The following is a 12,543-nucleotide window of genomic DNA, read 5'->3' as shown; positions in this document are numbered from 1 at the left end:
TTACAGTGTGGAATTTGGTAAAGCATTCAGGCAGGCACAGGTGTTTTCCACAATCATTACAGCCAAATTTGGTTTGTTTAACCGTCTCCTGATTTCCATTTTTTGTCCTCATGTAGCATAAATGGCATTTTGACTTCTTGTTGAAACTAGATGGCATATGTCTCTGAACAAGTCTGTTTTCAAGTGGAACTTGTGATGGTCTTCCCCTGCGGATGTCAGATGAATAACCTGCGACTAATCCTTTTGCAATATTTAAAGTAAAGTCAAGGAATGTCATTGAAGATGGATGGTTATTGCTCATGATGAACAGTTTAAAAGCATTAAATTTTGCCATTTCCAGTAGTACAAAGAAAACCCTCTTACTCCATTTGATTGTTTTATGATTATAGCAGTAATATTGGATATACTGGTCGGCACGGTCCACACCTCCCATATTACTAGTATAATCTGCAACCATTTTTGGGCAAACAAAGTTTTGCCTAGAGAAATTGCCATCTGTATTGACTAGTCTCTGCACTTCAGATGTACTGTTGTCATGAATAGTTGACAAGACATTTACAATTTTTTTATCTTTCCAAGCTGAAGCTACAAGACATCCTTTTTGGCGGAACTTCATATCCCCACGTTGATTTATGCCTTCTGGTCGTTTACAAATTATATCAACGGGTAGTCCCCTACGGTTTATTTGGACTGTTCCACACGCTGCTGTACCGTAATTTTCAAATAAATCTACAAAAAGCTTTGGACTTGAAAAATAATTATCAGTATACACATGGTACCCTTTACCCTCTAGTTGTGCTCCCTGTAGACACCTTTTGACAACATTACTGGCGAGGTGTAATTGAGGAGTTGCACGTCTCCCTGGATATATGTCTACTTTGAGACTCAGCTAGCATCCACACCTTCACTCCCCATTTATGTGGCTTTGCTGGCATGTATTGTCGAAACTGAACTCGACCTTTAAACGGAATCATACTCTCGTCTATAGTGACATTTCTTTTAGGGTTATACTCCTGGTTGAAGCAGGCATTGAAGTGATTTACTAATGGTTTGACTTTAAACAAGGGGTCATTTAGCACCTGGTAATGGTTCTAACTCGGAGTTTGAAAAGTGGAGGTATCTCATTATCTGTGTGAACCTGTCACGTCTCATGGTTTGCGGAAATACAGGTGTATGCAAAAAATGATCAGTTGACCAGTACATTTTGGTAGATGGTTTCCTATCAACACCCATTTGGAAACAGAGTCCAAGAAAAGCATTCATCTCAGCAACTGAAGGTCTTACCCAGGCCATTTTGTTCTGATTTGGGTGTTGTTCTTTCTGTTTAAGGGCATAGCGGTCAGTTTCATCAATCAAATTTTCAATTAGCATGTCAGTCAGGAAAAGCTTGAGGAAATCTATAGGATCCTTGTCTTGTGGCATGATCCTAGTTGGCCCTGAGATTCCAGAAGGTGTGAAAAGGTGAGGCATTCCTCGTTCATGATATATAAAGTTTTCATGCCAACCATTATGATTATGAAAGACATTACCAGGATCACCAGCAGGTCCAGGGATATCATCATTGATATCAATGTCTGAATCACCAGATTCTATGTAGCCGTCACCGTCATCACCTAAACCCTGCTGAAGTAACTGATGCTGGTATCTAGCTTCAGCTTCATCTATTTCACCTTGAGAAAATCCTTCAAATTCGTCAGATTCATCAGACGACATTTTTTTAACCTTTTTTGACTGAACAAGTGACCCAACGGTGATACGAGACTTACCTTTCATCACTTCTTTTACTTAAATAAACAGATTAAAATAGCAGAAAACACCACTTCAGTGTCAGGTTACATGTCTTATTTAGTTGATAATTTTATTTTTACTTCTAAGTAAACGAAATATAAGCGAAAACAAACTTTTTACCGGAGTGCATAAATTGTGTAATATTTTTCCGTCATGATTGTTGACATATTTTCCATAACGATGTCTATTTCTGGTTCAATTTAAGGTCGTTAGAATTTTTGTATTTTTAGCACACAAAAAAAGTAATTAAGGATTAAATTATTATGCCAAAATTCTCGAGATTTTTATCAATTCGTTGATATATAAAATGACCGACAAGAACTATTTTTAATTAGCTTTATTTGTGTTTGCAAATGTGATGTCACCGAGATAATTTTACTATCGTACAAGCACCTGCTCGACATTTTAAGCATTTAAAAAAAAACTACGATCCTGAAGTTAAAGCAAAAATAACCTGAAGTTTGTAATTTTATATTATAAATTTAATTCGATTCGTTGTTGCTTTGAATACTTACACTATTTTCATGAAAAAAACGATTCAACGAGGAGTTTTTCGTTTCGCCATTTTGTAAATGGAGTCGGTATTTTTTCAGGTTTATTTTTCAGTTTTCGCATTTGATGAACAATATATCCTTTCAATCATTGTAAAACTCAAATTATGTTATATTATTTTAACTTTATTTACACCATGAACCGAAACCTATGGTTAGAAGTTAGTATTTTTACTTTTGAAGTTGTCGTTCTAAAAATAGAATTTTAGGTATCCTTAAGGATAATTTTGCCCACAGCTCCGTGGTGCCAAAAGGATAATTTCGGCTCGCGCTCCAGGGTGCCAAAAGGATCATTTCGGTACGAAAGGGTTAAGGGGGTCAATTGACCATTTTCGTCATGTTGACTTATTTGTAGATCTTACTTTGCTGTACATTATTGCTGTTTACAGTTTATCCCCAATGATGATTGTAGCCAAGTTTGATTAAATTTGGCCCAGTAGTTTCAAAGGAGAAGATTATTGTAAAAGTTAACGGACAACGGACGCCAAGTGATGAGAAAAGTTCACTTGGCCCATTGGGCCAGGTGAGCTAAAAAGGACACTTGGTCAATAATTTTCATACCTCTAGTTCTAGCTGAGCTTGAAACAAAGGACCGATGTTGTTCTTTGGATCAGTATTATCCAATAGGAAATTCATGCTACAATAAATAGTACCAACAAAGCCCTCTACAATCATATCATCAACATATTCTACATATAGTTCCCAAACTTCTGAATCAGAATCAGCTTTGAAATATTCCTTATTTTGCTGAAATAAAAAGAAAAAAAATATTCTCATTTTCAAATATTTAATTATTATTAAAGTGAAACAAAACAAAAAAATATTTGAATCTTTCCAAGAAAATTTGTTTCTACTTTCATCTCCAAATAAAGAAGTAGGAATGTGAATGTGATTTGGTTTCAGAAAGTCCAAAATTCAAAATAGCAAATGCACAACTTAATGTCCTGCAGAAGAATCTATGCAAGTATGGTTGAATTCGACAAGCAATTTTTTGAATGTGATGTGGATTAACATAAAGTGTGATAAAGTTGGTGATAAAAGTGATCCCTTTGTGTTGCTTCAGTTTTGCTGTCAAAATCAGAATCATTACACAGTAAAAGAGTAAAAATTTCTTAATATTTCTAAATCGTAACAGATAAATAGTGGTACGAGGAAACCAGTGTAATATAAATAATATTGTAAATATACTACTGTTTTTTTGTATATTTTTTATTAGTATGTTTATCAATTTGCTCAGTTATTCAGAAGTTATAGTATTATAGCTTTTTGATGTGCACAAAACATCTGACCTACACCTAATATTAGAACATTTTATATATACAAACATTCACATGATATTTGTTTGATTAAGTATGAATAAATAGAGATGCAGGGTCATATGTAAATGAGACAACACACTTTGGGCCAGGTAAGCTAAAATGCATAGATGGACATTTTTATGAGTGATTAACCAATGGCTGCTTGTTACTAGCAGTTGTTACATGAAATTCAGGATGATAACATGTTATTGAAAAATAGATATACCCTGTATTATACTAGAAATATTTATAAAGTGGTATCTTACAAGGTAACAGTATACAGGAAGACATATCATCCAATTCATACACATTATTCTGACTCAAGAGTTGACTAAGTCTTTTCTCCTGCTCTTGAATGATTTGTGTTTATTGAAGAAGCAGCAAATACTTATTCTAAAGTCTTTGGTTAGACCAGTCTAAAATCAAACCTGTGACCTAATTCACACGAGACCAGCAACATATTACTACTGTCAGAGTCAATTTTTAAAAAAATTTTATGACAATATTTCAACTCATCAATAAGTACCTGCAACAACTGGTGTATTTTGGTTCCAATGTCAGATATATTAGCATATCTTTTTTCAAGCCGGTCTTTTCTATCATCAAGATTAAGTAGTGTTTCATGCTTGTTTTCATAGCGTGCAAACAAAGGTGTCTTACTCCAAGATGACATCAAAAGAACAATTTCTTCAATATTGTTCTTTGCCTTATGTACACAAGATTCTAATTCAATGACATGATCTCTGGTCATCTGAATATATTCCCAAACTCCTGCAGAAAGAGAAAAAATTAAAGTGCTCTGTGACATGGTCTACTGGAATTATTTAGATACCTAGAAATACCTTCACAATTTACAATTTAATTAGGCCTCATTTAACAACTGTTGATTAATAAATGTGGTTCTTAAGGTATATATATTATAGAAACATATTAAAAGGTGAGTCCTAATAACCTTTGACATTTTTCAATGTAATAAAAACATTGTAATACTTAAAAATTTACAGTATTTTTTATAATATGTATATTCACAAAATTCTTCTTGGGATGACATTTCATAAAATTTACATCAATGTTTATACAATTAATATATTGGAAATATGTACTGCTATGTTAAGTTCCATAGTGCATAAATACAAAATTAAATATTAGAATTATAAATGGATCATAGAAAGACACAAGTAAAATACTTAATGGTACATTTGCACCAAGATTTTTTTTTTTACCAGATTGCAGTCTTTTTTTAGGATTTGAAAAGCAAGGCCATCTAAAAATGAAATTGTTTCCCAAATAATTTGCAGAAAATCACTTTCAAATTTTTGGAAAAGTTAATTGTAGTCTCCAGTCAAATTTCAATGCAGTCCAAAAATAGGCAACAATTCTGACAATAAAAAAATATCTTTGTCTTTTTTTCCAAGTAATTTTGTGCAATGTTTAATTTTCCTATTTTCAGTCATGAGATTAGATTCCATTATTAGGATGTCACCATAGACAAAACTAATAACAGGGGAACATTAAAAGATCATTATCATTATCATGTTAACAGTGATCTTCCCTAAAGCTGTATGACCTCCCCTTATAATCAGTCTTCCACTGTATAGACTAGTTTGTTTATATTTTTAACACAAACCTTCACTTTCCCATGTAAGAGTTGTTTCTGCTTGTTTAAGTATAACATCTAGTTGTTCTAACTGGCCTTCAATCAATGGGTATTCTACACCCAATACATTATTACGAACTTTGTTGTAAAGATGAACAATTAAATCTAGATTGGTGACATATTTCCAAAACATATCATTCTGCTTAAACAAATCTCTTGCTGACTCTGGAATCTCCTCCACATCAGCCACTCTTAAGTACTTCACCTCTCTTAAAATGGCTGTTAACTTGGCATCAAAGTTCACTGAAATCAAGTCTGTACTTTGATTACGAAGGAGAAGAGGCTGACTCATATTGTGTGAACAGGATGCCCCAACATTTTGTGCCCAGTCTTCATAAATTTCTTGATTCCATCTGAAAAAAAAATAATAATCTTCCATATCTTTTATGGTGTGGCATTTTGACTGATTTGTATTTCTTTCCTTGCTGATCATTTATGCAATTAATCTTACTTCTCTTATCTATTATAATTTTCAAGATAAAAGGCCAAAACACATTTTATATTGGGGCCAAAAATGTAATTTGACATAAAATTTTAAAAGTTGGCCTCTCGATGGACATGTGTACTTAGGTTTCAAGTTTATGTGACCTCAGTTTTATGGTAAATTACCTTAACAAAAACTTCAACCTGAGAATTGTCAATGTTCAATAAACTGTGAAATCAGGGTCAAAATCTTAATTTGGCATAAAATTCAAAAAGTTGGCCTCACACTGAACAATTGTACAAAGTATATATCTAACTTCATGGTATACTACCTTAATTAAACACTTTAACTTGATACTGGACAGACTGAATCATTTATACAAATAAAGATACATAGAAGATTTATTTCAAACGGAATAGCACATCCTAAATTTTACGGTGATGTTGTTAAACGAGCCCAGAAATTTAGATACAATCCGGGTTAACTTATCAATCCTTTAAATAAACTTATTCTAAAAGGTTACCAATTCAACACTGTAATTAGATCTTTGAATATTGTTTTTATTGGTATAAATATGATTTTGTTATCAGTAAATTAAAACCATACTAAATAATATTGTTATACACATATGTACTTTCACAGTACTACAAACTGTCGATACCTATATTTTGGCATTGCAGAAGGTCATATTTTTCTCTGACTGTTAATGAGGTCTTTACACTAAATCCATTGGATGTTGGATGTGTATCAATTGAAATTTTAGTCTTAGATACATGATTTGTTTTATTAGTTTTTATTGGCTTTGAACTAGCTGTCAGTAACTGCGAGTACTCTCAGATCTGTACTAAGTGTCTTTTTTGTTGTTAGGGATGAGGGATAGATAAATACCCTGCCACGTCCGGTTTGTGTTTTTGTTTGATGTTTTTCTGCTTAAATGTATTGATCTGATGAGTTAAGCCTTTTTCAACTGATTTTTATTTTTTCTTATGTTGTGCTGTTACACTACTGTCTCAGGTTAGGGTGAGGGTTGAGGGCTCTCAAACATGTTTAACTCTCCACACTCTTTATGTGCCTGTCCCAAGTCAGGAGCCTGCAGTTCAGTGGTAGTCGTTGGTTCATGTCTGTCATATTTGTTTTAGTAAATTGTTTTGTTATAAATTAGGACGTCAGTTTTCTCAATTGAATTGTTTCATATTTTTCTTGTCAGGGCCTTTTATAGCCGACCATACGATATTGGTTTTTCTCATTGTTGAAGGCCTTACAGTTGCCTATAATTGCTTACATCCACTTCGTTTGAACTTTGGTGGATAGTTATCTCATTTGCAATCATACCAAATCTCCTTATTTTTATATACATACCCACTTATAAGGTTAAGCATTTCTTCAAACTTAGTAAACACAAGTTTTGCTGCTCCCCCTTGCATGCAAGGATGTTCTAATCTTTTAAACTCGTTCATTGGTGCAGTAATTCTCTGCCTGAGTTCCTTAGCCCATCTTAAACTTCCAGCAATTTTGGGCATGTTCTTATGTAATGTGACATGTCCTTGCTCCTTCATCCTTGCTATCTGTTCATCATAGATTGCCTTAGCAACATCTAATTCTTTCATCACTGTTTCAACAATTATAGGATATTTCCCATCAAAATTACATTTGATATCATTTCTCTCCAGAAGACCTCCCATTATTTCTAACAACTATTAAAAACAAATACAGTCAAGAGTATTAACAGATCTTTTTTTCAATAAAAACAAATTAAATTATTTATATTGCAGCTTTTGAACACATTAAAATCATGGAATAAACTGTTAACACAGAGATATGTCTCACCTATTTGTTATTTTGATAATGCAAATGTTGAAATTAAAATAACAATACTTTAACATGTATGTTATGCAAATATTCAAAGTCAATGAACCATGACTAAAGGTACAGGCATAGTTGCCAACTGACATGATATTCGCGTGTAATACACGCTTTTTCAACGGTTTACACGCGAGGATTTTATCACATGCCGTGTACACGCTTTTCACAACTTTACACGCAATTACACGCTTTTTCGTTGTTTTGATTTTTTGGTTGTTAGTGATATCGCGATTCTCAGGTTTTTTCATTATAACACGATAAATACCGAAATTTCGAAGTAATTGTTTGGTGACCATTGTTTATTTTTCTATATTGACGAACATCAAAAGCTCTTAAGGTAAGTAGTTTGTGATTAGTTTTTACGATTTTGGGACTTTCTTTCCTTCAAATTCAATAAGCGGAAATGTCCACAGAAAGAGGTAGCTTTCAGGACCTGTACCTTCGTCTAAAGAGCCGATTTCTAAGTGAAAACGATGTGTACGTACCAAGATTCAAGATTTATAAATTATATTTAGTTCGAGTTTAAATCATCGAGGGATGAGTAACGCATTGTGCACTCTATGTTGCAATCATAACAATACATATGAGTGGAGAACTAAAATACATAGCTATTTGATTAAGCATTTAACAATTATAAAATATTTTTCTTTTTCAGTTTCAAATGTAGCCAACAGGCCATAGGGGATGGAAATATCACGGAACTGTTGGATCAGTTCTCATAGTATTAGCTGTCTTCTGATGAACTACCCAGTTCTGACCAGGCAATAGCAACATATATTGTATAGTTTGTTGGGAGCAATGGCAGAGATCATAGATGACATTTTAGATGGCAAAAAAAAACATTATGACACTCTTTCAAAGCTTCATGAAGCTGTTTTTGTTCAGCCAAATATCAATTCTGACTGTGAGAGATCATTTTCAATTATAAAGAAATGTACACTGAATTCTGATCAGAACTCGACAATGATATATTGTGTGCCTTGTTATCAAGTAAATGTAACCAAACCAGCAGGTGTTTGGACTATGTGCCTAGTGGTGTTGCTTTAAAAGCAGCAAAACAGACCACTGCTGAATACAATAAAAGTTTACAGTTGAATATTGTTTTTTATATTAACAAATTTGCATATAATGTGAAATTATGAACATTGTTCATATTAAAAAGTCCGCATCTACGTCACACGTTTTCACACGCTTTTTGACATGTCATGTCATGTCATGACATGATTTCTCATTGTCAGAGGTTGGCAAGTATGGGTACAGGGCTAAACAATCTGCATGGAAATGAGATGTGCCAATGCTTATACAACTGCATACCAAATACCATTGACTTTTCATAAGACTTTCCCTTTAAAGAAACCTTAACACAAACATTAACTTGTAAACTAAGCAAAAGTTTCAAAGTCAATAGACCATGACTGAAGGGGTGGGGCCAAATAATCTCCATGGAAATGAGATATGCCAATGTTTATACAACTGCATACCAAATATCATTGACATAACACTAGTGGTTCCCCATAAACTGATCTAATCACAAACTAATACATGAAAACTAAGCAAAATTTTCAAAGTCAATAGACCATGACTGAAGGGGCAGGGCCAAATAATCTTCATGGAAATGAGATATGTCAATGCTTATACAACTGCATACCAAATATCATTGACCTACCACTAGTTGTTCCCCATAAACTGACTTAATCACAAACTAATACATGAAACTAAGCAAAGTTTCAAAGTCAATAAACCATGCCTGAGGGGACGGGGCCAAATAATCTCCATAGAAATGAGATGTGCCGATGCTAATACAACTGCATACCAAATATCATTGACCTACCACTAGTGGTTCACCATAAACTAGACCTAATCACAAACTAAAACATTGTTGACACCGCCGCCGCTGGAAACAGCATACCTATGTCTCGCTTTTTGACTCTGTCAAGGCGAGACAAAAATAGGAATTATAGGTCTGTTTGCTTGTTTCTGTGATATAGTCAAACCAGTCTTATCAATCCTCCTCTAAATGTCTTATCTGATTAAACTTATTTCCAAAGCAATTTGTTCTAGTTTCGTCTCTGTATCACAACTTCAAGTTCAACAACTTTTTTCCAAAATGCTTTTCCATGCAATTACCTTTTACTTCGAATTTTTCAACTGTGTTTAACCCACATTTTGGTAAGTTCTCATGTGAAAAGAAATTTGAAAGTTAAAAAGATGTGCTTCCTGTGGTTACTGCAATATATTTACATCATTTCAAGAGAGGAAGGCATTGACTTAACAACAAAAATTAAATGGATCAAACTATTTGATTCAAGGAAACCTGCATGTGAATATCCTGAAATATTTTGAAGTTTGAAAAACATATATATTTAGTCTCTAAGAAATGCTTCATGATAATAAAAATAAAACTCTATGATAAATATAAATGAACAAAATACTTTATATAATGGCCCTAACCAGGAAAATTGATAAGTAGCTAAATATGATAGTCAAAATGCTTATGCACACTAGTACCTTAAACATGGATTCTGAAGTACAACAATCATCAAATGCTTGGCACAGTATTGTTCCTAATCTTTTATCAAAATCTGTAATTCTGTTGAGGAAACTTTTGTAATCATTCATGAATGCCTGTAAAAATCTATTCTATCAGTAACACATAGTGCATTTTAATAAATTCAATTTTCCATTTTTTTTTCAATTTTTTCTTAACTCCTAACTTATCATAAGAGATTCCTTTTATACTGACCTAGACAAACTTTTACATGTTAACTATGCAAAAGTTTCAAAATCAATGAACCATGATGAAGTGGCGGGGCCATTCAATCTCAATAAAAAGGTAATTTGCAAACGCTTATGTAACTATTACACCTAATCACAAACTTTAATACGTAAATTAAGCGAAAACCTCCCATCATCTTGTCCCACTGTAGTAATACAGTAACACTTTGAACCTTAATTCAAAGTTCAGTTTTCTCTGGTCTTCAAGGTGACATTTAAATACAGATTTGACTGTAAATTGCTACCACTTTCAAAGCCATACAGAAACAATAAGAATTTGTATATGTTCACCCTGTTTGATTACTATAGCTATCTCTAAATGAAAGTTTTGTTTGCTTGTTTTTGATGTTTGACATAAAGTAGTAAAATCTAAAAGAAAAATACATTTTACATGTTACAACTGCAGAAAGTTCCTGCTTAAATATCTTACATATTCTCCATTCCTAAAATGTTTAACATTACCTTGTCATCTTCCTGCAAAAATAAAGAAAACATAAAATAAAAACACATGTATTGAAACATAACCTAGAACATTAAATTCAAGTAAATGGATTAAAAAAAAAGTTATGATAAGTAGTGGTGCACAGTTCAATGGAAAAAGACTTTTCTAATGTATGTTCAGGGTCCCTTGATCTGATGATCTATTTGCAAGTCTAAAGATCAATTCTATGTTTTCTTGGCTTTGAAAATTGAAATAAAATTATTTTTGTAACTTTTACTTGCTATTTATGTTGCTTGCTTTTAAATTGTGAGTGCAGTAGCAAGTTGAAAACATTTACCATGAAAATTGTAGTCAACAGTCCTCAGTCAAAATAGAACATTCCATATTGTAACCAAATAGAATCTATGTGACTGACTAGATAGATGTTACTAGAAAATGATTGAAGATTTTAAATCTAATTTATTTGAATGAAATAATAATGATTAATCAGATATTTTATTTGTATTTTTTTCCTGTTTGGATAGAAGTCTAAGTAGATACTACATGTATGCAAGATATTTAACTTTTTTTATACTCACCTAATTAGTGATCATCTTTTCATTTTATACCAACCAACAAATAAATTATTCATCCTGTATTTCACTTTAAGTAAACTTACATGGACTTTTGAAAAATGTAAAAACATGATATTTTTTTTATTTGTGACCCATGAATACCCCCCTAACATATTTATTGCGGTTACACCAAGTGCTGTAAGATTATCAATCCAGTCTGGATCGAATAATAGGTTTTAGAACACTACTTCAATGAAGTGTCAAAGTCCAAATAATATTGTTTTAGTTCGGCAATCATGATAAATAAACTGTTAAAGAGCTGGGAATTTCACTCTTTTAATAACTCTGCACATTGAAATACCATCAACAGTCTTTTAGTTAAAATTAATGAGCTTCATTGATAATTCAAAAATGGACAATGGCAAAATTAATTTAACTCGCCAGGAAAATAACACTTGCCACCATGGTAAGTTGAAGAGCAGAGGTTTCATACACCAAATCTTGCAACAAAACAGCAGACATTATTGGTTTTTCTGATTATATAATTAATTGCTAATCATCCAGCACAGCTCAAATCTGGGGTAGAATTTATGTTAACATTATTTGGTGTCATGATGACAGACAGAGTAAAATTTTAAGGGTTCTATCTCAAAAAAGGTGAAATGATCTTAAAATCTGATAGGTTTGTACCTTATGAACTTACATTACTGAAATATACAGCAAAATTAGAAATGCAATTTAATACTGAAACCAAATTAAGAGCTGAAAAAGTGCTATAATTGTTAAAAAATAAATTAACCTTATAATAATTGTTACTCAAACTCACTATGTTATTTGGATCCATAGGATCATAACTTCTCTCTGCAAAGACTTTGAAAACATCATTAAATTCTTCATAGATAGTAATAACATACTGACTTAGCTGTCTTCCCTTTATGTTACCAATTTCAACTTTTTCAAGCTTCAGGAATTCTACGGCTGTTTCCATTAATTCCTTAAAGAAGAAAAAAAAAAAATACACAGCAGAATGTTCTCTATATATGAGAATTGTGATAAACATCACATGGATAATAATAATCAGAATTTAAAATCATCATCAATAAGATCAAGGTTAAGTGTGTTACTCATTGAAATTTTGAAATTTCTTTAATAAATTAATGAAATAATATGCATATGACCTTAAGATGAAGA

General features: G+C 32.5%; 1 protein-coding gene across 1 annotated transcript in view; it reads right to left on the bottom strand.

Moving 5' to 3' along the window:
• Positions 1–12,543, bottom strand: part of LOC127729279 (dynein beta chain, ciliary-like) — a 126,904-nt gene that overhangs the window by 92,971 nt on the left and 21,390 nt on the right. The window contains exons 7-12 of the mRNA XM_052237012.1: positions 12,179–12,346; positions 10,090–10,206; positions 7,078–7,412; positions 5,265–5,647; positions 4,164–4,408; positions 2,901–3,086 (exon numbers count right to left, since the gene is read on the bottom strand). Coding sequence (XP_052092972.1) covers positions 2,901–3,086; positions 4,164–4,408; positions 5,265–5,647; positions 7,078–7,412; positions 10,090–10,206; positions 12,179–12,346 — 1,434 coding nt within the window. The remainder of the gene's footprint in view (positions 1–2,900; positions 3,087–4,163; positions 4,409–5,264; positions 5,648–7,077; positions 7,413–10,089; positions 10,207–12,178; positions 12,347–12,543) is intronic.

The sequence above is a fragment of the Mytilus californianus genome, unplaced genomic scaffold, assembly GCF_021869535.1.
Source record: "Mytilus californianus isolate M0D057914Y unplaced genomic scaffold, xbMytCali1.0.p SCAF_2, whole genome shotgun sequence".
In the NCBI taxonomy this organism is placed as follows: domain Eukaryota; kingdom Metazoa; phylum Mollusca; class Bivalvia; order Mytilida; family Mytilidae; genus Mytilus; species Mytilus californianus.
Note: the sequence above shows the minus strand (reverse complement) of the source record. Positions and strands in the feature narration are given on the sequence as shown.